At 40.0% G+C, this 27,952-nt stretch overlaps 1 protein-coding gene across 1 annotated transcript in view; it reads right to left on the bottom strand.

The window, feature by feature from the left end:
• LOC101466129 (netrin receptor UNC5D) overlaps window positions 1-27,952 on the bottom strand; it is a 203,242-nt gene that overhangs the window by 39,065 nt on the left and 136,225 nt on the right. The window contains exons 3-5 of the mRNA XM_004549902.3: window positions 16,860-17,003; window positions 16,545-16,648; window positions 215-395 (exon numbers count right to left, since the gene is read on the bottom strand). Of these exons, the coding sequence (XP_004549959.1) occupies window positions 215-395; window positions 16,545-16,648; window positions 16,860-17,003 (429 nt within the window). The remainder of the gene's footprint in view (window positions 1-214; window positions 396-16,544; window positions 16,649-16,859; window positions 17,004-27,952) is intronic.

Raw genomic sequence — 27,952 nt, 5'->3', positions numbered from 1 at the left:
TGCACTGAGGATCTAACACTATTAACAAGATAATCAACCTCGGTGGGAGTAAAGCTTAGTTAGCCGCTAACTGAATACCATACTAGTGAAAACTGATATTCTGATGTAGGCAAGACTATTCTTCAACACTACTGTAATAAGTTACCAGGCAAATCTACTCTCATGATTTTTTGTCAGAGATAAAATTGCAAAATTAAAAGAACTGTAATCTTACCATAGACTATAACAGTAGCAGTGGCACTGCGTCGCTTGGCCACAATGTTGCTGGCAACACAGGTGTAGTTTCCAGAGTCAGACAGCCGGGCCTCTGAGATGATGAGGTTGTGGTCACCTTTTTTCTCCATGATATTACCATCATCAAAGCTCAGGTTTTCCTCATTTTTCAGCCAATCCACCTGAAAACAAAAGTATGTCAATTTCATTCAGGCAGACAAACATCTGACAACCGGACAGGTGTGAGTGATAAAAAAGCAAATACACTTAACAACATCTGGTGGAATGTTTCAAAACATATCAGAGTAATTTAAAAAAGGTCAGTAGTTTGATAGAGTATCACAAAAGGCTTTCAGAGATAAAGTGAACTTCACCCAAAGTTACATGAGAAAAGTTCAACAATTTGAACTGAATATAACGGCAAAGGCTCTCTTTCATCATCTATGGTACACAAAGCGTTAAAGAGACTGTACTCAGTGCAGGAGAGGCAGGGTAAAAACTAGTAATGGCCGTATTCTTGAGGGCATCAGGTGGAAGTGCATTAAAATTATTTTATTTCTAAGTGCTGTCAGTCAACGGTCTTGTTGCTCACCAATGAAAATTAGTCTTTAGAAATCATGGACACTTTGTCCCGTGGGCAAAAGAGAGATCGTCGGGTTTGTTAACGACTGTACTATAAAAAGCCAGTATTTGTGATATGCACAAATGGCATATGGCATTAGTAAGAGAGCCTTTGAAGGCACCATCAATAGTAAATGATGTGATACATGAAGCGTTTTTCTATCTACCTGTTTAATTAAACATTACAAGAACATTTTTAAGAGTCCCTAATATTTGAGGGAGAAAATTTAAGACAACAATTCATTACCTTTAAAAGTTATATTATTCCCTTTTAGTAATTTAATTAAAACTGAATATATTTCCCCACACTCACATGCCTGGTAACTGGTTCAAAATCCAGTTAGTTATGTGCAGGTCACTGTAGTATAACAGTAGAAAAATTTTGCTACAATTGTTCCTTTGAGGATTGCGTACAGTTCAGTATTTGCTAACAAATGCTTCACAGTCGTGCTGATTGAAGCGTGCATTTTGCATTTCATCATGTAAAGAAGTCTCTGTTCTCTCTTCTTGGCAAAAAAGGAGAGGACAAAAATTGAAACACGTCCCTCACTACATTTATGAAGATATGTAAGGGGACACATTTTGATTGCAAGCTTAGGGGGTTGGGAAGCACAACACATCTGACAACAGCTCAGAGTAAAGTGATGTAGTAGGTAGGTCACATCCTCCAGCGTTACCAATTCAGTGGCCATGTAGTGAGCGAAACCAATAAGGAATTACAAAATAAAAGACGCTCAGTTGATGCTCCTCTCCTCGCATGACTGGCCCTGTAAATTGCTATTAATGTGCCAGTAGCTTGAGCTTTTCATTCAGAGAGACGAGCTAGGGCACTTGGATTGCGTTTTGATTTATGGCAGTGTATTTGAGGATTAAAAACTCCGCCCCACTGGGAGAGCCATGTGTTTGTGCATGGGGTTGTACTCCAGTGTGTGAGTAGCATGTGTGTTTGTGGATAGTGTCCATTTGCCAAGGGAATGTAACTACAGCCAACAAACTCAGAGATTGCTTTGCTCTGTCAAAGCACTCTAGATGAAAAAAAAAAAGAGCTAGGAAATCAATAAATCTGGAGTCATGTTGTCACAAGCGTTTTTTGCTCCTTTTGATAGCCCAAGAAGTCTTTCATCATGTAGCTTTTTTTCATGAATTGGCTCCGCTGCTTTCAAGACATACAGTACCAAGTGCTCATACTAGTGTGCAACATTGCGCCTTCATCAGTTCTTTCTTTATAATTCACTCTTTCACAGCCAGTGTCTAATCAACCCCAGTGTTTGTCATGGCTGGTCAGTCTTGTCAGTTATGAAAGCAGTCAGTTTTGACCTTCTACAAAATGGAGCAAATATAATTGAATAATTTCATACAAAATGAGCCCATTTTACAAGCTTATTCATGTAATCACAGTATTTTCTTGTAGTCTGCTTTATGCAAGGATTGACAGCAAATAGTGACCCTTACTTCTCAAACAGTAATAAATGAGTTGAAGTGATTGATTGGTGAGCTTTGTTGTTTTTGCTGGGGTTAAAAAACAAAGCCACCGTGGAGTTGCAAAAACGGCAGTTCTTCAAATGGTCACTTGACACTGGCTTGCACCCATCTTTCAATTAGTCTGCAAGCCTACAGTAAATGAAAGACAGGTACTTAGATAGCTGCTAAGCTTCACATCAGCTAATTCAAACTGAAATGGAAGACTCGACCATGTTTGTAGTGTTGATGCCTAACTAACTAAATGACTTGTTGCTTGTTAAACTGTAATGAGATCCCATCTCAAAGACCAATACTGTATGTCACCATGAGACATTAGGTTTATAAGATATGCACTTATCTCACCCCTTATTTCAGAAAATAGCTGAACTAAAAACGGTCTACATTATATTACTCACTTAATGTATATTATAGTCATATAGTGTGGAATATATGACTATATCGAAGCTTAACCTCCAGTGCTTTGTTCTCATATTCAGATGGGATGAATATTTAGAGCAAAGTGTTGAAACTGAGTTTGACAGGTACCAAGATGTAACTATTACACTGTGTAAATTAAATATATTTCAATATTAAGTGGATAATATGTCACCACAGGAAACACCGAGCAAAACAAATTGCATTGTTTAAAATAAGAACTCACATCTGCATCTTTTACATAACACAATGACAAACCTAATTTCTTCCACATGCAGGTAGAAATTTTTCATAAATTAGATATCAAAACGATGGAGGAAAGCATTTTTCCCATTTACACCACATTTAAGTAAAAAAAACAATACAAAGGTAAATCACTGCGGTGCTATAACTGGACTAAATGACAGGACTATATGACAACATGATACATTTAAAACAGAGCCACATTCCTCTTGCGTTCAACTCAAATGTAAGATCCAAAATCTGAAATAAAAACGCAACTCAACATTAAAAGCTCCAAAATTTGCATTTTTTGGCACGGAAATGACACTGTATTATATGATACTATATGTTACCCTTCCCCACCTTTCCCTGTGTTTATTGTAGCTCTCTACCTATGCAGATGATAAATTATACATTACAGTTAAAACAAAAAATCTATGAAAGATATCCATGAAATGCCAGAAGATTTGCTGTTTAAGATCAGGGTAATTGAAATGATGCTATCTTTCCTAAGTAGAGTGAGCTATCAAACATTCATGACTTTTTATTTCTTCTACTCTAACCACTGGGAAATCGGGAATTATTGAAAATGTAGGTCCGATGGGATTAGCCCCTTGCCAGTAAAGAAGCACTTTGATGCCAGAGTCGTCCTGGAGAACATTTCAAATCGACTCTTGGGGCTTTTTACTCAGCAGCGTTTCATTTAACCTAATTTGTTCAACTTGACAATGAAAACTTAATTACTTATTAGGGTTTCCAGGACACACTGTAGGTATGTATTTGTAGATATAGATGGCTAGTTAGCTGGTTGAGGTGTTCTGTGACATAGACTGTAGGTAAAAGTCACTGTGACATTAACAGTTCATCTGCTATAAAGCTTTGAGGTTAGCATTTAGGCTTTCCCAAACTTGGTGTGTTGAAATTGGTCGTAAAAAAATCCTGTCCTAAGACAAATCCTAGCTAATCAGTCCTTTAGAGATCAATTTAAAACCAGGAAATGCAGAGGAACCAAATATTCAGTAGCTGAAAAAAGAAGCCAAAATGTATTCTCATAATGACATTGGCAAAGAAACTATTTATTTACTATTTATTACGCATTAGTCATGCAATGGTACCAGTACATGTTAAAAACAGAGTTGCATTTGATGCTTTTCTGTTCTAGCTTTACTTCTCTCACACACAAAGAAGGACAATTTTAAAACTGTTAAATTTACATCACCAGTTGAAACTGAGAAGGCACTGCTTGCCAACTAAGACAGCAAACGTCAGAGAAACTGGCACACATGCAAACCCATTGTGCCACTCCACAGTAACTAGAGATTAAACATTTCAGTTGTACACTCCAGAATGTGTTATACAAACAATAAGCACTGACTCCGGAAGACAGAAGTTGTCAAGTATGTGGAGATTCATTAGACGGCTCATTTTATGTTCACTGAACTAAGGCTGTTATTACATGAATTTTACATGTTCTAATCAACTCTTTTTAGGTGGTATTGATAGAAAGTAAGCCAAGTTTGAGTGGTAAAGTATGGATTGCTGGTGTATAGATCTCTCTCATCCTTTCTGCAATGCCGTTGAATTAGTTAGGTCGCTGTTTGTCTCAGAAAATGATTCCAAGTTTCGTACTGTTTCGCTGTAAGGCATGTGCTTTCCTTTTGAATCAGTGTGTTGTATTATATATGTTAGTTTCTTACACTTAAGATTTTTTAAAGTTATATGTGATTTAAAAAAGATGCACGTGTACACTTTTAGAAGTAGTGTGGGTGTTTGTGTTTGTGGATAGAATTTAACAGGCAACCAAAACAGAAAAGAAGCAGACTGAGAGATTAATGTAATGATTTTTTTTTCATGCTAACATTATCCTAATTTCTAAACTGTGATGGTGTTTGATTCTCATTCACATCGTGGTAAAGGCCATCTGAGATTTAAAAAAAAGGATTTGTGAAAGTACATAATAAGAAGAGAAAGATGAAACTTAATTAAACCATTAAACAGCAGCTGTTGTACTATTCAATAAAACTGACCAATAATTATCTCTTTATCCTCTCTGTGATCAGACAAATCCTCTTTGGTGGTGACTTTTCATTTTTTGGGACCTTTATCTCAGGAAATTCTTACAGTGAAGTAAATTAAAATAATCTCTTTGTTCTCTGGTTGGTTTTTCCTCTTGTGATTTTGCTTTGATTAATCTGTGTCATTCTGACCCTCCCTCACTTCCAGAGAAGAGTATAATCCTGGAGTGCGAGACACTCTCTGTTGGTCCTAGAGTCAAAAACTATGGAGAGATGCACATGCTGATGAGATGGCAGGGATGCTCAAATGAGCCTGATAAGCCAGCGCCCGGGGACGACAGGAAACATATTTGCTTAATTGGCAAATGTGTCCCACTTCGATAGCAGCAACTAGTGTTGCACTACAGAACACCTGACCTAGCAGCGCTGGCAGTCTATTGGCATGGTGTCAAGGTCACCGTACTGACCTCTACATGTCACTCATACGTACCAGTATATTTTGCTCTTTTTCACTCTTGGTTGAGAAAGCAAATAAAATAAAGCCAGGAAAGCAGCATCACATCATCAGCAGAGTGTCTATGAAGCATGCAGCAGGGCTTCATTTTCTGATAAATTCAAGCTGTGTAAAGCTGTTGAGGTGAGAGAGCCGGCAAGTCTGGAGAGCCATGTTTATTTGCAGAAAGGTATCATCTTAAACTTAACAGAGAAGTCATTTCAATTCCCCTCAGCATCTGGCCTAAACACTTGATTATTCTGAAAGCAGATGTAATGACCTACATTTACAATCATTTAAATGGGAAGTGAAAGCGACATGAAGACAATTACAAAGCATTGCAGTAAGTTTTGTACCATCTGATTCAATTAGGATTGCGCTTCATTAACCGCCCCCTCCCCTCCTTCCCTTCACTCATGCCTGCACCCTCTCAGCCTCCCCTCAGTCATGTTTGGCCTTTTCTCAGTGCAACAACAGCTTTCATGAAATCACATTAAACAAATTAATCCACCAAATCTGACGCACGCCTGTTCTGGAGGCAGGAGTGGCTAAACTTTCAGGGCGTTCTTGGATTATCTCTTCACCATCTCTGGAAACGTTATGCTTATCACTTAATAATTATATTTCAAGCAATCTAAATGTCTCGGGGTGAGTGGCTTGATGATTGGAATGCTTGGGAATACTTGGGTGGGTAATAATTGAAAGCATTTATTCCTTTAGTTAGCTGCTAACCTTTTAATCTCTCCAGCATGATTTCTGCTGTTCATTCTCTGCATGTCAAACATGTACGATACAGGCCCTGATTACATAATTACTCACTTGCCCTTTTTTTCTGAAATTGGAAACTCTTTCATAAATCTATAAATCGGAACACTGGGTATAGCAATGTTGAAAATTTTTGTATATTTTCTTGACATTTTAAGAGTTTAAAGATTTCACAGAGAAGATTTTGGAAATCTTTGTTTTGTACTCTACTTTTAACAGGTAGAAAAAGTGTTGTCTATGAGTGATACGAACAATCCCTTTGTAAAACACTGAGTTGAACCTTCAGGGATTGACAACATTGTGAAAAAAGTAGAAATGCAGAAAAATGGTACAATTGAGAATCTAACTTACATGGGAACAAAGCTGGTTGGGATTTGCGTGACACTTTTTATAGATTTGCTGTATTTTAAATGACAACATGTTTTAGATCTAGCTGACTTCTGTAAAGCTGAACAAATGGCTAAGTTATAAAAGCAGTTCAGTCTATGTGTTTTTCCAGTATCTAAAGTTTATAATGTGAACAGTGCACAAATTAAGTAAGTTAATGCTTTGCTGAACAAGTGGTTATTTTGCCATGTGGTCAGGTTGTTTAAAGATGTTAGTCTTTAATTTTTGTTCCCCTGCAAAGCTCTTCAGTTGTGTTCGCAGTGTGTTCCCAGCAGCAACGGCATCATATATTTACTCATCAATAAATGTAAACAACCTTCAGGCATCACATATATATTAGATTATATGTATTAGATGTTTACTTTAATATGTGGCATCCTTAATTTTATTAAAATCCCAGATCCCAGTGGTGCCACTGTACTTTAAAACTGCCACAGTATTCATGCTTAACTCATGAATATTACACTGAAAGTGACTATTTAGCTTTGTATTTCCAATTTTAGGCAATGTTATCATGAAATGAAACAGAAAAAGGGAGGTTTATATTTTAAAGACATGGTTAAGTTCATAGTTTTAAACAGAGATGAAAAGGACAAGTATATCTGAGACGTCACAATATTTTTAGACCTGTTATATAGTATAACCTTACTAGAGAATTTTAATGTGATATTGAAGGTTTTAGGTTGATATCAGCTTGTAAAGTGAAAGAATCCAGTTTTTATTCCTTTAGGATAATGTCTATGACCCAGCATTTGGAGTTTATGTTTGAATTTTTGATTTCTTATATTGTATTTGGAGATATGTTAAGTTCTTCTGTTGCTATTATTAGTTGTCATGTCTACATCTCTCCTTGTTTCCTGTTTTATTTTGAAAGTCTTGTTTGCTATGTTCAGTGTGCTTAGTTTTGCTCTTGTCCTGTATGTCATTATGTTGATTTGTGTCAGCTGTTTCCCCACGTGTTTCCACTTCCTCTGATCACCTCCAATGTGTGTTTATTCTGTGTGTTTTCTTTCAGTCTTTGTCATCTGTTCCATGTATTCCATGATTCTGCTCAGGTCGTGTTTATGTTTCTTGTTCTTGTTTTTCCCCATCACAGTTGCTCACATGTTCCTTGGTAGAACAGTGTTCATGTCTGTTTTCATAGTTACCACAGTTTAGTTTTCCCAGTTTAGGTTTCAGTTTAGTGTCGCTCCTGTTCACTTTTGCTTGATTTTTGTATTCATGTTTACCAGCCATAATAAACGGCTCGCTTTTTGTTTAACCTTAGTCCTGTCTCCTTCCATGTCTGCTATTGGGTCCTCCAGCTCACTCTATGACTGTGACCCAAACAACCTCACAAAGACTGAAAGAAAACACCCAGACTAAATACACACTGGAGGTGATCAGAGGAAGTGGAAACACATGGGGAAACAGCTGACACAAATCAACATAACGATGTCAAAATGGAAGAGCAAAACTAAACGCATTGAACATAGCAACACAAGACTTTCAAAATAAAGCAGGAAACAAGGCCAGACGTAGAAATTGTAACACAGCTAAACAACAGAAAGGACAATAAAAGACTCAAAATGAAAAAAACTCCAAATGCGTCTGACAGATAATTTCTTAAATCCAAATATTGCACTGAAAAATACCAGCTGTCTTGTAAGCAGGTTACCATACTGCTATCAAAAACAAAATAAACTATTGCATTGTTACTTAAGTGTTGACTTTTCTCTGAGATTACCCCACATTTACCATGTTATCACTGAGCTGTAAAGCGCTATTAATAGTTTAACTAAATAACTACTAATTCAAAACAAGATTGTTTTTATTGAGAAAAAGTGACATTTAATTACAAAAATATTATGTAAGGACACAGTTGAGTATAATATGTACTGGTAACTGTTCTGTCTCTAAAAAGCAGAGCCAGTTAAAACTCTTGTCACCAATAAACTGAAGCAGACTTAAGCTGTTTTACTATGATCCATTCTCTGTGGTCTGACTTGCATTGTGCACAGATTATTGCCTCTGTCACTGCTGGGACAGATAATATGGCGTTCTCTGGTTTTCATTAACATCCTACACAGCAGCCCAGTAAACTCCCGGGTGGCTTAGTTACAGCAAGATGCAGATAAAGTTCCCTCTCCCTCACTGATGGCATTGCCTCTGAGATCATGAACAGAGCAGTGACATAAAGGGATTTCAAGCTTTACAGTCAGATGTAAAGCATTAATGTATTAAAACAGCCTAGAAAGTTGGAGCGTATTAAATCCGCATTTCGTCAACTGTGCATTTAATATCAGCTCCAAAAAATTAACTGTTCACATTTCTTCAACATCACAAGTATTAATTTCCAGCTGAATGTGGCAGTATGGACGTTCAGATAAATGTCATGGCCAAAATAAATATCCCTCAGAATACAAACAGGGTTTAACAGATCATGCTGCATGACCTCAATTCCTTAAAACTCAAACTTTAGCTGAGCTTGAGCTTCTCTCCTTCACAGTGCTGGATACAAAAAAGGCTCTCAGCAATGTCTAAAGTCATAAAAAGAAAAAAAAAATTACTGCCACATCTCCAACTCTGGATGTCAGTAGTTTTTTTTCTTCCCTCAGTGCAAGTCATACTAGAGGGAGCTGGATTTGTCACTGCATTATTTACTATAACCATTCTCTTTGTTAGCCGGAGTCACATTAATGAATGCATGAGGAGTTTGATGACCACAATGCATCGGGGAGACTCGTGGTACACCGATGCTCCATTTGTGTGAGCTGAATCATTCATCACACACACACACACACACACACACACACACACACACACACACACACACACACGGGCACACACACACAATTTGAACTGGAGTCCATTTTCACCTTTAAGGAATTCTAAAGCATCGATTTGGATTCTGAAAAAACAAATGGCTTTAGAACAGTTTGTTAATATGACAGATCACAACATGACAGACATAACAATGAAGCACACCAAAGAAAATGTTTGAGCAATACAAATTCTCAAATATCCGTAAACAATATTCAGTACGGCAGACAGTGCTTAACCCCTGTTCTTTTCATTTCATTTCACTGAACTTTATTAATTCATACATGTGGTCAGTTGCTTTGATAAAACTGACGAAATAAAAATAATACGAATAAAAAGTCTGTTGATTAAAAAATAAATACAAAATATATTAATAAATAATAACTTTGAAAGATTTAAAATATAATAATTGAAAATACCCCCGTTACATCATCGTATACTATGTTGCTGCTTTGGCATTCCAGAAATCACTGATATAACATCAGTGACGACATTTTGCTTTACTATAAACCAAAACACTGCCTCAAGCCTACAGACATCAGAAAACATGGTGTCATCTTTACTTATTACTTTTTTGGACTTAGGACACTTGTAAAAAATGATTTTTCTAATCCCAGTGAGACCCTATCCTTATTATCCGGAGGGCTACGGGCTAAGCTAAAGCTAACACCACACCGGCTGCCTTTACCCAGTATTTTTCTCGCCAATGTCCGTTCTCTGGCAAACAAAATGGATGAGATACGGCTCTCCATCACTAACAACAGACGGATTATGGACTCAAATGTCATGTTTTTCACCGAAACATGGCTGAACAACAGCTGCCCGGACAATGCTATCGAGTTAGCAGGACGCCACACACACCGAGCCGACAGGCTAGCAGATGACTCCGGCAAGACCAGAGGTGGAGGTTTGTGCATTTATATTAACAATGCTTGGTGCATGAACTCCACTACTACTGAGAGTCACTGCTCACCTAATGCGGAGTTTTTAATGGTCAAATGCAGACCTTATTATCTCCCCAGAGAATTCACTTCGATCATACTCACTGCCGTGTATATACCCCCCGACGCTAATGCTAGGTTGGCCATGAAAGAACTTTCTGCAGCCATTAACAAACACCAGAATAAACACCCCGAGGCTGCTTTTATTGTTGCTGGCGACTTCAACCACACCAACTTAAAGACAGTCCTCCCCAGATTCCACCAACATGTCTCCTGCCACACCAGAGGAGACAAGACTTTAGACCATGTGTATTCCAACCTGGCTGGAGCCTACAAAGCCACACCCCTCCCCCACATTGGACAATCGGACCATCTCTCCCTGTTCCTCACACCTCGGTATTCACCACTCATCCAACGTGTGAAACCTGCTGTGAGGACAATTAAAGTGTGGCCAGAGGGGACAGACGCAGTGCTCCAGGACAGATTTAAAAACACAGACTGGAATATGTTCACCCACACAGACCTGGACCAGTACGCCTCATCTGTACTGGATTACATCTCCAAAACCACAGACAGTGTCACCACCCAGAAACGGATCACCATGTACCCCAACCAGAAGCCTTGGATGAACCGGGATGTTCGTCTCCTCCTGAAGGCCCGCAACACTGCCTTTAGGTCAGGAGATGCACATGCCTACAGTACAGCCAGGGCTAATCTAAAGAAGGGCATCAAAAAAGCCAAACACCATTACAAAAAGAAGGTAGAAGAACACTTCTCCAACTCCAACCCCCGACGCATGTGGCAAGGACTCCAGACCATCACAGACTACAGGACCACCAAACCCTCCCCCGCATCCTCTGATGTCTCCTTCCTCAACGAGCTCAACAACTTTTATGCTCGTTTTGAGCGAGGGAACCCCACAACCACAACCAAAGCAGACATGACGCCAGACCACCAACCTATGACTCTCTCCCCCACCGATGTAGGAGCGGTGCTGAGCAGGATCAATGTCCACAAGGCTGCAGGCCCTGATGGCATCCCCGGGCGTGTTCTCAGAGCGTGTTCTGGGGAGCTTGCAGGAGTGCTCACAGACATATTCAATCTGTCCTTGGCCCACGCTGTGGTACCGGCCTGCTTCAAATCCACCTCCATCGTCCCGATACCCAAAAACTCCAACCCATCTTGCCTCAATGATTACCGCCCAGTAGCACTCACCCCCATCATCACTAAGTGCTTAGAGCGACTGGTCCTAGCACACTTCAAATCCTGTCTCCCCCCCACCCTGGACCCCCACCAATTCGCATACCGCCGGAACAGGAGCACAGAGGATGCAGTCTCCATCGCAATGCACTCTGTCCTCTCACACCTGGACAACAACAACACCTACGCCAGAATGCTGTTTATAGACTTCAGTTCAGCGTTCAATACAATCCACCCCTCACAACTCATCAGGAAACTGACAGACCTGGGTATCAGTTCCCTCATCTGCAAATGGTTACTGGACTTCCTGACCAACCGCCCCCAACATGTCCGGCTGGATAACCGCTGCTCATCTACCATCACAATGAACACCGGTGTACCACAAGGCTGTGTGATGAGCCCTTTCCTCTACTCCCTCTTCACCCACGACTGCAGACCTGCTGATGGTTCCAACACCATCATTAAGTTTGCAGATGACACCACGGTGATTGGCCTCATCAGTGACAACGATGAGGCCGCCTACAGGGAGGAGGTGGATCGTCTGGCTGAGTGGTGCGACAGAAACAACCTGCTGCTTAACACCGAGAAGACCAAGGAGCTCATCGTGGACTACAGGAGGAATGCTGACCCACATCCACCCATCCACATTAAGGGGACGGCTGTGGAGCGTGTGAGCAGCTTCAAGTTCCTGGGAGTCCACATCTCCGAGGATCTCACCTGGACGACCAACTGCTCCAAGCTGGTCAAGAAGGCTCACCAGCGCCTCTTCTTCTTGAGGACTCTGAGGAAGAACCACCTGTCCTCAGACATCCTGGTGAACTTCTATCGCTGCACCATCGAGAGCATCCTGACCAACTGTATAACAGTCTGGTACGGGAACTGCTCTGCCTCGGACCGGAAGGCGTTGCAGAGGGTCGTGAAAACTGCCCAGCGCATCGCCGGAGCACCACTTCCTGCCATAAAAGACATCTACAGGAAGCGGTGTCTGAAAAGGGCTGGGAAAATCATCAAAGACCCCAGTCACCCATCACATGGACTCTTCACCCTCCTGCCCTCTGGGAGGCGCCACAGGAGCCTCCGGACTAAGACCACCAGGTACCGGAACAGCTTCTTCCCCACAGCTGTCAGACTCCTGAACTCTGCCTCCTGACATCTGACCCACGTTAAACTCATGGACTGAACATACACACACCCACAATGGACAACTGTACCCTCAAACACAATAATAACATGGACTGAACCACCACTCACAACCACTAGCACTTTATATAGCCTCTGTAGAAACTATCTACACCCTCACTTATCTTAACTGCACTACTGTATAGCTCTGTGTAAATAATCATTCTGTACATTCGATAATCTTTAATCCTACAACTGTTTACAACTTGCATAGTTCCCATTTCTGTATAGCTGTATATCCCAGATTCTGTAAAGTTATTTATTTCATATTCTGTATAGTTTTTCATATTTATATCCTGTTCATATCCTGTACATAGCTTGTACTCACTACAGCCTGTACATACTTATAGTTATAGAATATTCACAACATACTTCATACCGTGTACATTATAACATACCATAATAGACCCATTTCTGTAATATACTCACATATCTATATTATTGCTAATATATATTGTAATATATCTATATCACTAAAGCACTTCTGGATGGATGCAAACTGCATTTCGTTGCCCTGTACCTGTGCATGTGCAATGACAATAAAGTTGAATTCTATTCTATTCTATTCTATTAAATAGTACTGTAGCTGATGGTTGGACCCTACTGGTATTTATTAACCCCTATCAGCAGTGTCTCTCACTTCCATTGATATTCATTTTAATTGGGTCCCTCAAAGTGGAAAAAGAATACATTGGAGAGGGGCTCACTTTGCCTTTCCACATTTAATTGACACCCCATGGTCTGTGGTAACTGCAGATGTTATGGACATTGATGTGAACTTTTACCAGTTCTTCTAAGCAATTAATTAATGACTCATTACTATGAGTGGAAATATAAAAGGTGATTTGGTTGTAATGTTAATGTTATATATTTTACAGAGCTACCAGAAGCAATGAATAAGCTCTACAATTAAATATGACTTAATGAGAAGATATATAACTATGAAATAAACAAATACTATCTGATATAAAACTTAATGTTATCCTGCTATGTAGCATATTTTCTCAAGTTAAATCCTGTAAAGAGGAATGAGTGAATAATTTAGTGAATAATTAATATTAAGTGGATCTGTTTCTGAAAGGTGCTGCTCCCTGTAATGGAGACAGATAACTCCTAAGTTTAACAAGACTAACAATGAGTGAGAAGGACAAACAGATTAAGAACAGCTCTGTTCAAACAGCCAAGTCTGGATATTTTGACAGGAATTGTATTTGCTCTATTTTCTGTTTTGTTTTTTGTTTTTTTTGCTGGGATGAGGAATTTTGTGTCCAAAATCACACATGATGAAATATTTTCTTTTCTTTTTAGTATGTACAAAATCTCAGTGCTATTTACACTACACTATACTAAAACTGAGAATTAGACAGCTGTGGCTCAGAAAAGACAAAAACTAAACAAATAGTTATATATACTATATAATCCTGGGAATATACAGTGGGGCAAAAAAGTATTTAGTCAGCCACCGATTGTGCAAGTTCCCCCACCTAAAATGATGACAGAGGTCAGTAATTTGCACCAGAGGTACACTTCAACTGTGAGAGACAGAATGTGAAAAAAAAATCCATGAATCCACATGGTAGGATTTGTAAAGAATTTATTCGTAAATCAGGGTGGAAAATAAGTATTTGGTCAATAACAAAAATACAACTCAATACTTTGTAACATAACCTTTGTTGGCAATAACAGAGGTCAAACGTTTACTATAGGTCTTTACCAGGTTTGCACACACAGTAGCTGGTATTTTGGCCCATTCCTCCATGCAGATCTTCTCGAGAGCAGTGATGTTTTGGGGCTGTCGCCGAGCAACACGGACTTTCAACTCCCGCCACAGATTTTCTATGGGGTTAAGGTCTGGAGACTGGCTAGGCCACTCCAGGACTTTCAAATGCTTCTTACGGAGCCACTCCTTTGTTGCCCGGGCGGTGTGTTTTGGATCATTGTCATGTTGGAAGACCCAGCCTCGTTTCATCTTCAAAGTTCTCACTGATGGAAGGAGGTTTTGGCTCCAAATCTCACGATACATGGCCCCATTCATTCTGTCCTTAACACGGATCAGTCGTCCTGTCCCCTTGGCAGAAAAACAGCCCCATAGCATGATGTTTCCACCCCCATGCTTCACAGTAGGTATGGTGTTCTTGGGATGCAACTCAGTATTCTTCTTCCTCCAAACACGACGAGTTGAGTTTATACCAAAAAGTTCTACTTTGGTTTCATCTGACCACATGACATTCTCCCAATCCTCTGCTGTATCATCCATGTGCTCTCTGGCAAACTTCAGACGGGCCTGGACATGCACTGGCTTCAGCAGCGGAACACGTCTGGCACTGCGGGATTTGATTCCCTGCCGTTGTAGTGTGTTACTGATGGTGACCTTTGTTACTTTGGTCCCAGCTCTCTGCAGGTCATTCACCAGGTCCCCCCGTGTGGTTCTGGGATCTTTGCTCACCGTTCTCATGATCATTTTGACCCCACGGGATGAGATCTTGCGTGGAGCCCCAGATCGAGGGAGATTATCAGTGGTCTTGTATGTCTTCCATTTTCTGATGATTGCTCCCACAGTTGATTTTTTCACACCAAGCTGCTTGCCTGTTGTAGATTCACTCTTCCCAGTCTGGTGCAGGTCTACAATACTTTTCCTGGTGTCCTTCCAAAGCTCTTTGGTCTTGGCCATGGCGGAGTTTGGAGTCTGACTGTTTGAGGCTGTGGACAGGTGTCTTTTATACAGATGATGAGTTCAAACAGGTGCCATTCATACAGGTAACGAGTGGGGGACAGAAAAGCTTCTTACAAAAGACGTTACAGGTCTGTGAGAGCCAGAGATTTTCCTTGTTTGAGGTGACCAAATACTTATTTTCCACCCTGATTTACGAATAAATTCTTTACAAATCCTACCATGTGAATTCATGGATTTTTTTTTCACATTCTGTCTCTCACAGTTGAAGTGTACCTCTGGTGCAAATTACTGACCTCTGTCATCATTTTAAGTGGGGGAACTTGCACAATCGGTGGCTGACTAAATACTTTTTTGCCCCACTGTACATACCAGTGACCCTGCCAGTATAGATGCATACTGTAAATAAAATGTCAACTCTTAACTGTTCTGTTGTTTCATATAAAAGAGCTGGAAGACATGCAAACGGAAGTTATGATTAAAAAACAAGTCAGTGTGTTTGCAAACATTACTGACCTCCACAAAGCTTTATCCATTAGCATCAGAAAACGTATCGGTCGGTTTATGCAAAGGAACGTCAATCAGTTTGGGAGTAATGGTAGGGTTCGAGTCCTGTGCTTAGAAATTTGCTGTCATCTTGTTTACATAGATCACAGACTGCCCCTTTAAGTAAATGCAAAGCTTCAGATGCTTGGTTACGCAGGCTTTGATATCTATCGACACATCACCCTACTGAGTTTCCACACGAAGGCGCGCAGCATCACAGCACAGAAGCACCACTCAGCAGGACTGTCCACAAGAGCCTCATTTTATATTCATAGTAAAAATTAAAATAGCAGTGACGGGTACTCTCTATCAGACATGCTCATACAGAAATACTCACCCTCAGAAAACAGACAAAGATAGCAAAAGTGAAAGGAATACATTAATTGTGTCAGCTCATCAAGTATTAGTCTTGTTTACACTGAAATGAAGAGAAAAAATTACAGATGTGTCCTGGATTTGCTGTGGCTGGAGAGAAACAAAACAACATGTCACGTAAACAGAGCTATACTGTGAGTAAAGCAGATGGATGACGGCTTCTCTCCAAGCAACACAGGAGAAAACGTTACTTGTTTGAAGTGCAAGAAAGCCCTCACCTCAGCCACAGGCACTCCCTCTGGGGGACGACAGTGCAACACAATCATGCCATTCAGAGGCACCTCGGTGCCTTGGGGGTCCTGCTCAAAGTTCTTCCGCAGGTCTAGGCAAGAGAATAAACAGCCCTGCTTTATAGAAGAATAGCACGAAGGAGCAAACAAACATATATGCACAATTGTTTCATGTGTGACCTTCTCTGTTTATGTATGTACAATGAATGCTTTCTATATAATCCCCTCACTGGTTTAAAGTCAAATAACCTTCGCAGACACAGTAAGGTCAGGCTGGTATCAAAGTGACATGGTTTCGCTTACAGGCAATCCGGACTGTTGCCTTGCGGCTCTTGGAAGTTCCCAGGTGACTCCAGGCGACACACAAACACCAGTAGTCCTCTGGGCCATGAAAGTCCTCCACCTGCTGACGCGACACGTTGATCATCACTTCACGGATCTTCAACCCTGCAGGCGAAACGCATGATTGTTTAGATTAGCTTTCATTATATTGCAGGAATGATCAATCAAAGAGATGAAGATTTGCAGGGACAAGATGATGAGTGAAATTTGAATCTGATAAGATTATCAGCAGTAAACAGATCTGCCATTTGCCAGGAGGAGATGGAGGACAGTCTGCTTGTCAAATCAAATCAATTTCAGGGATTTTTGTTTAGACAACAATTTAAAATGTTGTCCGGATGAAAGTGTAGCCGGATGTTATGCTTTCATCTGGCTAAGTCACAGAGCAGACCATTTCATTATTGACACAAATATATATATGCCACCAGCAGCACTTTAACAAAGCCTTGTTCAAGTTTTAGCCCGGCAAACAGATGGGCAGCAGTGCAAAGTTCTTGTTGTGGTAGATATATTTGGTTTTGAGCCTTCATATCCTCTCTCACACAGCCTGCAAACCATAATCCATTTATAATGAAGTGACACTAAATGCTTTCCAGCGGAAGCATTAACTGAGAGAGGGGGAACACATGAGCTTCTTATTGTTGTGAAGAACAGCATGATTTTTTTTTCTTTAAAAACATTTAAAGGTCCATTTCTGGTCATTCTTTATGGATGTGTATTGTCTGTGATGCACCCATAATGAGATAAGTTTCTGAGACTACAGATGAGAATATAAAAGTGCTGTATATCAAGTATGCCAGACCATGCACGCAAGATGACAAGCTTGGACCATTAATGCATAATAGGGTAGCTTCATCGGGTATCAAGGAAATTGTAGCTTTCACCCAACATGTGTGATGTCTGTCTAGCCTTGCAGAAAGCTCAATTTCAGCCATCCAGGTTGAACAGACTTATTAATATGTGTACGCAGAGTAACGGGGAGCTAATGTTCAGTTTCTAGTGACCAAAGTTGTCATTCCCAGCAGCATGCAATTAAACCTGAACACTGTGGAATAAGATAATAACAAAGACCCACCCCTGGAAAGAAACTAGTATTAGAGCCTGGAGCAGCAATGACCTACAACAGAAATGTAAATGAAGTGCAGTAACTATATGCACTCATGTCATCATTTCTTGAGTTTGACTTCTAATAGTAGTGTTAAAATGAACAATGTGCTGGAGCACAGGCTTAAAATTTTCTGGTCAGCTGAGACCTTTCTGTTTGTTTTTTTCTGGGTGCTCTACATCTGGTAGTATGAATACCAGCATGGCTGGTTGTCTGTCTCTCTGTGGTAACCTTGTGATGAACGGCAACCTGACACAACTGCACTGTCTCTTGCCCAGTGGCTGCTTGGATAGAAGTACACCAAAGGAGTGAATTCTGTTGTCAAATGAAGCCAACAAACTAACAATGGACTAATTGGACTTTTTCCACCATAGGCAGTTTTTTCGCTGACAAACCTCCATCTGGAGCTGGTTCTTCTCGGTCTATTATGTCTTAGAATGATAAAAACTGCAAAAGACAGCTGTAAAAATTGCCAAAAGTTGGATGCTCAGTGCCGCATTAATACTCTGTTTCCTCTGGCTTCTGGTGTTTTGCTAGAAAAATAATTGGGTCTCCATTTAGTAGTATTTTAATACAACTCTGATATGACTCTCGGAGAGATAATTGCAAACTGTGAGGCTGTTATCAATGACATTACACTGACAGCAATAACACTGGGATGTATGGATGCATTGTTTTCAATTACTTATCTGTAGGCATGCAGAATCCAGCATGGGGATGGGTGACTTCCCCACATACAAGAATATTTTCTCTATAGAAATGTAATTACTGATGTATACACTCAATCAACAATGGTTTGATTTCCATATAAGTAAAACTTTTTAAAAAACGTCCTAAAGCCAGATCGTCTTTGATTTATGGGACAGCTACCAAATCTTACTTAACAGCATATCTCATAACAGCTGTTCAAAAATCACCATAAAGCTTGGCCTCATGTGGCTTATTGCTTAATTACACAGACCTACACTTGTAGAGGAGTCGTCTCTCCACAGGCGTTTGCCATCATTCCGTACATAGACGGCAGCTTAGACATGGGCTGGGATTAAATGAAAACTAATAATGGGAAATGAAAGGTTATCAAAGGGAGCCTAATGAAGTAATGTTAAACAGAAATGTTCTCTGAAGACACTGTAATCCTCTGCAATGACTGGCTGATATTATGTACAATAAGCCCCCACACTCAGTGCACTCCTCCCTTCCACTGTAACAAATTAGAGACGTAATCAAGAGTCCTGATTAAGTGAGAGTGAAGAACATTTAACTGCAGGAAAATAAAAAAACACATGATTGCACCCTTGAGAGGGACAATTTTGTCAAATCAAATCATGAGAAATTTGCAGGGGTGGTGTGCCACTGAAATTCAGCTATTTTAATATGGACAGGTGGATTTGTTTCCCTTTGACCCTCTCATTTTCTTTTGACACTGAGAACTCAGGAAACACACATACACCATTCATACACTACTACTATTACTTTTACACGGCCTTTACAGCAGGCACTTTAACACCACACAGTTCTGTTAAATTTTTCACTGTTATTTATATAGCGCAAAATCACAACAACACCTGCCTGAAGGCTCTTTATACTGTGAGGTAAAGATCCTTCAATAATACAGAAAAAAACCCAACAATCAGAAAACCTTCCTCAAGGAAGCACTTGGCGACAGTAGGAAGGAAAAACTCAATTTTAACAGGAAGAAACTTCCAGCAGCCATCTGCTTTGATGGGTTGGGGTTAAGTTGAGGGAGGCAGGGCAAAAGGCACACTGTGGAAGAGAGCCAGAGATGAATAAAAACTAATTATTAAATGCATTCGTTCTGGGGAATCTCTGAGAAGGACTGCTCACCACATACCTTTAAGGGTTTTATTCTCTATTAGCATTTACAGCAGCCAATAATTTTATTATTGAACAACAACCATGTTCTCAATGAACCCAAAAAACTCATTAATATCAAAGCTGAATGTTTTTGGAAGTAGTTTTTAGTTTGTTTTTAGTTTTAGCTATTTTAGGGGGATATCTGTGTGTGCAGGTGACTATTACTGTGCATAATTATTAGGCAACTTAACAAAAAACAAATATATACCTATTTCAATTATTTACTTTTACCAGTGAAACCAATATAACATCTCCACATTCACAAATATACATTTCTGACATTCAAAAACAAAACAAAAACAAATCAGCGACCAATATAGCCACCTTTCTTTGCAAGGACACTCAAAAGCCTGCCATCCATGGATTCTGTCAGTGTTTTGATCTGTTCACCATCAACATTGCGTGCAGCAGCAACCACAGCCTCCCAGACACTGTTCAGAGAGGTGTACTGTTTTCCCTCCTTGTAAATCTCACATTTGATGATGGACCACAGGTTCTCAATGGGGTTCAGATCAGGTGAACAAGGAGGCCATGTCATTAGTTTTTCTTCTTTTATACCCTTTCTTGCCAGCCACGCTGTGGAGTACTTGGACGCGTGTGATGGAGCATTGTCCTGCATGAAAATCATGTTTTTCTTGAAGGATGCAGACTTCTTCCTGTACCACTGCTTGAAGAAGGTGTCTTCCAGAAACTGGCAGTAGGACTGGGAGTTGAGCTTGACTCCATCCTCAACCCGAAAAGGCCCCACAAGCTCATCTTTGATGATACCAGCCCAAACCAGTACTCCACCTCCACCTTGCTGGCGTCTGAGTTGGACTGGAGCTCTCTGCCCTTTACCAATCCAGCCACGGGCCCATCCATCTGGCCCATCAAGACTCACTCTCATTTCATCAGTCCATAAAACCTTAGAAGAATCAGTCTTGAGATATTTCTATACAGCTTGGAGTAAGACAACATGCATGAAGAGGATGATGTGGACAAAATACTCATTTGCCTAATAATTCTGCACTCCCTGTAATCCAGTTTCATCCTTTTCTCTCAGCATTACATTCCTGTGTAAACGTCCCAGTAGCAGGTTAAGAATCGGGCAAGTCAGTATTTTCTCATTCGCATACAGCATTAATAAAGCCTGGACTTCACCAGCGGTCCACTTCTCAGCATATTCGTCTATTTTTAGAGCTAAATGTTGTTTACACAGCTGATGTTTACATGGACTTTTTTTTATCAGGCTGGTTGCCAGGTCTGCGGCGCCATAAAACATACGCCTCGCCAAATGACTGTACACCCTGAACCTAAGAGTAAGATATGCAATTGTCAATACAGAGAAAATACGAGCTGCTAAAATAGTAGTAGTTTTTTAAGTACACTACAGTGCATGGACAATAGAAAACTGGTCCAGTTGATCCACTGGGCTTATGAGTATGAAAATAATTTAAAGGTAAGGAGACTAGTTAATGGGGTGGTCATATTGCCTCTTTATTGAGGCAACATGATGATGATCAGTTTCTTTATCTGTTGGATAACCAAATCACAATGGTGAATTTAATGAAACTTGATGGGAAGGTGGAACATGGGGAAGGAAAGAACTCATTAAATTTTGGGGCAGATCGGGATTATAATAGGTCACTTCTCTCGGTGGAGGATGTGAGCTCCAAATGCAGAGCTTCTCATCATTATTAATGATGAGGGAAGCAGAAAAAAAACAACAAAAAACCACCAGTTTGCTGTCCCTGATGCCAAATTTTAAGCTGAAAGCAGGCGAAATTTATTCTGAGGTGAAGGGAGCTACAGCTCTGCAGACTTAGTGCAAAAACACCTTTCTCTGGCACACAGTCACCATTAAACAAAAATTAAAAGGAAGAAAATAAAAGTGACGTCTTCCCTGTCAAGCTGTTTATAATTATGCAAAAGCAAACTTACAAAAAATAATCTCAGTATTCTTATATGTCTTTCCCTCACAAATGTGTACAAATCCTTGAGAAACTGGTAATAAAAGCCCAAATTGGAAGGGTGGGTATTGTCTCTCTGGCTGTTCTTTTGAAAGTTATTCCGAGTACAAGCTTCCACCACATTAGGCAGAGATCAAAGGGTCTATTCCCTTTTTTCAAGTGTCCTGAAATGCCACTAAGTGACACCATGTTAGAGAAATTATCCAATAACTGCTCAGTCATGCTGGTCCTGATGGTGCATTCAGGAATACTAACATCCATTCACTTCCTTGCACGCGCCTGTCCCTAGGTGCCCGTTTATTTCTGTTTTACCACTTTTTCCCTCCTGTGCTCATTCTGCTTTCCCTTCAGGCTCATGCCAATAGCTTTTGACAGTGCACCACAAAGCCCTGACAACAGACCTCAATGAAGAGTAAGCTTCTCTTGCCTCTTTAATCATGTACACTAATATATCTCTAATCTAGCCTTCACAAGAGACATACCAATCCTGATGCTCACGTACCGTTCTGGGTTGCTCTCATTCTCTCTTTCCTTCACTGTCTCTCTTTTAGTGCATTTGGCATGAGGCCTGTGGTGTCTTCCTACTAGCTTTAGTCTATTGTTTCGCCTTGGCTGAGTTGATGAAGAGGCCCTAGGAGAGCCAGGCAGCGCCAACTACAAGTGGCTTGATCCGACAGGGCCTGACTAGTCCGGCTCAGCTCAGTCCACAGGATGTCTCTGTCGTACTTAACGCCACAGCAAAAGGGGATTTTCAGCATTCTGTTTGTCGGAGGGATCCTTCTGAGGCAGCTGTGTACATAGTTAGTGGGTGACACGGCGTGGGCTGAGGGTTGAGGTGGATGGATATAGCTTTAGGAAAGCGTCTGTCTGATGTGAACCCAGCTTTGGGGAAATGTTTGTGTGATGTGACATTGCGGCATGCATCTCAGCATGTGGGGGCTATGAGGGTTGGCTGAAGGCCAGACACAGACGAACCCTGCTAGACAAGCGGAACATGCTCCCAGCAACATCTTCAGTCTGGTCCCAGCTGTGTGTGTCATACTTAATCCTGGAACCAAAGGGACGCATTACTTCATGCATAAAAAAATCATGATAATTCAGCCATTAAAATGCTGCGAGTCCTTATTTGTGTCATTCCCCCAGTTGCCTTGTTTATGTTTATCCAAAAACCGCATGGATGCTTATTAGGAACCACTTCTGCATACATAAGTAGTTTTCACTCTGTGGGCCACTTCATTTGTTTCACTTACATTTCTTTAACTAATAGTTTGCGACACTTAGAGACTCGAAGGCACCTCGCTTTCCTCTCACCAGTCCGCACCTTCCTTTCTTTGTTGTGACTTTATGCATGGCTGATGGTATCACGCCGACTTCTAGGATCACAATGCACAGCAGTGGGGTCAGTCTGCTGACAGGACATCAACAGGAATGGATATCCATACTTCCTGTGTGCAGTGGGTACTCACACACTCTCCTTTAATCAGTTCATCACTAGATCTGCATGAGCTGCTATCCTCTCCTTCTCGAGACAACCAATGTAGTATCCATTTTCAGCCTCTCATTCGCTCCACAATCATCCTCTCTATTTCCAATGTCCTCTTTCTCCTATTATCCCCTCTTTCTCTTATCTCTCAATCAGAGTATCATGCTTTCAGCTGAAGTCTATTGGCACAGATATCCCCTCTGTTCCACCTTCCTATCTCCTCTTCTTTCACTCTGTCCTTCAATTATCTTTTGAGTTCTATCACTCATTTCCATCTCTCAAGCTCTCTTACAGCACTTCAGAAGAGACAGAAATAAAGTCATCGTACTCGGGTCAGAGCATGTGGTGCGCTGTCTTGTCTTTAGAATCTTAAGCCAAGCCCATTTCCAACCAAAAAGCAGAAACTCATAGATTTAACGCGCACACAGATTTGATGCTACTCCCTAAAAACATAGTTTATCTGTGTGTGTTGTTTTCCTGAAGGGAGGCTAGAATGTGGGTAGTGATGATTACATGGAATATCCAGCGTAGCTCTGTCTGCCTCAGGTTTAGAAAAATGAGCAATCACAAAGGGATAAGTAAATAGATTACGTTGTTGTACCGTTCAGCAGTAATTGTGCTTTCCTATATGCCGGTCAGTGATGCCTTTATTTTTCTTACAAAATCCAAACTATAGGTTTGTACTCAGAGTGAATATGAAGATGCCTTCCGATCAAATTTCCAGCAATTTAAAAATCATTTAAGCCTTCGGGGTGCTAAACTTTCTATGCCATAATTTAGTTTGTCTCTTCTTTTCTTTTCTCCCACAGTAAATTTCACTTTCTCCGTATCTTGTCTAATGTTTCATCCATTAGACAAGACAACCCCTCAGAGTTTCAGGAACTGCATAACAATGTATGAATATGGATATGAATATGTTCCCTACAGAAAGCTCTCTGTTTGTGTTTATGTCAGACTCCCATTACTGTCAGTGCCGATCATTCTCATGTTTCAAAGTTGCCTTTAGTGCTAAAGCTAAGGCATGCATACATTAATGGCCCATTTAGCAAAGCCGGTCTATTTGGTTAATACCAACCACCCATTTTTGATGCGTCAAACACAGTATGCAGTTACACTTCTCAAACAGTCATAGATACCCACAGGGAAATTGACTTATTGCATAAATATACAAATACAACATGCATTTAGATTTTGGTAAGATGCTGTAAATTCAGTCAGGCTACGCCACCTATTCCTCGCCAAGACTTACATTATGGTTCCTTCCACCCTTGCTTTTTGACTTCTGTTATTGCTTTCCTGCATTAATTAACAGTGTGCTGACCAAACTACTGAAAACCTGTACTACACTAAAAGTTAACTATCTCATTGATAACTCTAAGAACTCTAATGATAAACCCTTTCACTGGGTGGTGAATGAACTGAACTTTAGTCATTTGCAGTCTTGTCAAAACACATCATCTAAGGGTGTTATGTTTATCATCTCATATTAAATGTGTCAAAAAAAAGAATCATGTGTGACATCATATATACCATGGTGTGATACAGCACAAACTATATGCAAAGGTGTTACCATAGTCAGATAAGCAGCTAAGGAAAGGATTTGCTGCTCTGTCATGTTGGACAGGTTGTGTTAGGATTATTGGAAGAAAGGGATACAATTCAATGTAGTTTTTAAAGCAGTGTGTGCTTAGCAACAATATATCAAGTGATCTAACTCACTCTCTCTTCCGACATCAACTGAAAATATAAACTAAACCTCTACCAAACTCATTGTTTCCAGTCTCTATCAAGACACTAAAGAGTAGCATTTGAGTGCTTGGATGGACTGATGAAGCATTTGTTGAAACATCTGTGTGTGTGTGAGTGTTGTTTTTTCAAAATTGTTTTTTAGTTATTAAATAGTTGTTTTTACTGCACTTTAATGGTTAAAGTGAAACAAATTACAAATAATTAATAATTCGTTTGAAAATTTCATCTTTAATTGTTAATAAACAGCCTGCCAATACCCCTGTCTATTTTTTCAAACATTTGCTGGTTTATAATGTGTTTTGTTGATTGTGAGGATAAGAATTTCTGCCCTTTAAGTCTTACTTTTTATAAGGATGCAAGACATGCATGCTTGGTGATTACTAGGGATGGGTACCGGTATCCGGTGCCATTAGAAGTGCCCTCATTTCTAAAACCTGCGTACAGACACACCCCTCACTTCTAAAAAATGCGCACAGACACACCACAGTTCTTTTTTTTCCTGAAATGTCATACACTTTGGATTCTAGCCAATTATTTTACCTTTGCAAGCGTAGTAGGCAATTTTGTGTTCTCCATTCTTTAAGCACCGTTTAAGCACCGGCACCGTGTCAAAAGTACTGGTTTGGTACTGGTATTGGATAAAACCTAAACAATACCCATCCCTAGTGATTACAGTCCTGTGTAGCCTTAACCCTCTGATGTCTAATTTTTGTTTTTGTTAAATTATTCTCCGAGCTCTTTGCAATCAGGAGGGAGCATAATCATTATAACTGACACACAGCAATAATTACTTACATTTTGTTTTCTAAAAAAGTCAAATTTTGCCTTTCCCTAAAATACAGGGACACCATATTGATCCCAGAATAAAATATGGTTTGATCACAGACCCTTTGTGGCACATAAAAATTGGCTGATTGTGAAGATCTAAAGCACAGAGTGCACACACAATAAAGAGCACGTTCATTGCTACATTTATGTATTATTATTCACTCCAGTGCTATTGAAAATGAGGGTTCTCCCTCAATGTATTTTCTAGGATTTTAAATAAATGAAATGATTACAAGTGTTAATCTGACAGGGTCATGTTCTCTATATTAGTAGTTTCAATATCAATTTGCCCATTCATATCTCTCCAACCTGGATGGTGAAACACGGTTTCCCTCTGCAGTCTGCCAGATACTGTTAGGTCCATAATTTGTTGGACAAAGGCACAATTTTTGAAGTTTTGCCTCTCTACACCACCATAGTGTTGAGTTTAAATCAAACAGCCAATGTTTGAAGTGGATACTTTCAGCTTTAATTCAAGGGATTTTGCACAAAAAAACGAAAGAAAGAAAGAATAGAGGGTCCCCCATTCTCAAAGGCTCAAAATTAACTGGATAACTGACTGACAAGAAGTTACATGGACAGGTGGGGTCCATTCCCTTCTTATTTCAGGACAAATGAAGTAGACTTAATATCTGAAGTTTATTATTAGTGTTACATCTATGCTTTCTAACTTTCTAATAATATCATTTTAAATGTGAAAGCTAAAAAGACATTTTAGTGCAAATGATGGAGGTGGTCTTTCAGCTGAAAAACCAAAATGAACCTATAGGAAAGACAGTAAAAACTTCAGGAGTTGCCGAGTCACCAATCTGGACCAACTCGGCAAAACAAAAAGGCCTGAAAGACCACAGAAAACAACTAAAGCACATGAATGAACTATTTTCATGGTTCAGAAAAGAAACTTCACAAAATGCAGACAAGTCAAAAACTTTTGTTAGTGTATCATTGCCAATGTATCATTGCCTGGATCTACAACTGTGCTTTCCATATATGTAAAACATGGTGGATGTATGGTTACCAATGGAACTGGGACACAAATGTTTATTGATAAAACTGTGACCGAAGTAGCAGTATGAGTTTGTCCTGTGAATCAAAAACAAACAGGCTCTGCTCATATTCAACCAAATGCTGCAAAACTGACAGGATCCCAAATGGATAAAGATTCACACCATACTGCAAAGTAAGTCACCTGATCTCACCTATAAAGAACATGCCTTTCAGGAACAGAAGACAAAAATAAAGGCAGAGAGAACCACAAACAAGCAGCAACTGAAAGTGTCAACTGTAAATTCTCATCTCAAGGGAGCAAAAAGCATCTGGTGATGTCCATGGGTTGTTGACTTCAGGGAGTCATAGCCTGCAAACGATTTACATGAATGATGTTACTTTGTCCAATTACTTTTGTACCTCTGACCAATGTGTTTTGTTTCTTAAGCCCTTCAAAATGCCTAAAAGATTAAACTACTTACTCATAATTGATCTTAGGTAGCTTATTAGCATTAATTAATTAGCTCCAACCTTTTAATTGACAACAGAATATCTTGAATAATCAGAGTATCTTGTTCCCAGACAGAATTTCTGGCTCATCCAGATGAAATATATATGAATGTCAGGGACTCTTTTTACTCATTGAAATACAGAAACAGCAGGAGCAGAATGGATTGCATGCATTGCCCAAAACTTGCCACTTCTGAGAGGCGATCTAAATATTTGTGGCCGAAGACAGAAAATGAACACGTCTGGGCTGTAGCTCTGGCTGTTCAGTATGTTGGAACGTTTTGCCCTCTAGGAATAAGTCAGTCAAGTAAAAATTATGCGCTTTTTTAACCACTTGTGATATCATTAATGTAATTTTTACAATAACTGAACAAGAACCCGCCTAGAAGGCAAATAAAAATCTAGAAAATTCTTTTCTCTGATAGGGAGAGAAAAAAATAATACTGCAGTTTAGCCTCAAGAAGGAGATTTTGGTCGTCTCTTATTCCTTGTGGGCTGCTGACTTGGACTCTGTGACTGCAATTACATATTTCACTCTCATGCCTTTGACTGGATGCAGATGCCAAGT

The sequence above is a fragment of the Maylandia zebra genome, linkage group LG7, assembly GCF_041146795.1.
Source record: "Maylandia zebra isolate NMK-2024a linkage group LG7, Mzebra_GT3a, whole genome shotgun sequence".
Taxonomy (NCBI): domain Eukaryota; kingdom Metazoa; phylum Chordata; class Actinopteri; order Cichliformes; family Cichlidae; genus Maylandia; species Maylandia zebra.
Note: the sequence above shows the minus strand (reverse complement) of the source record. Positions and strands in the feature narration are given on the sequence as shown.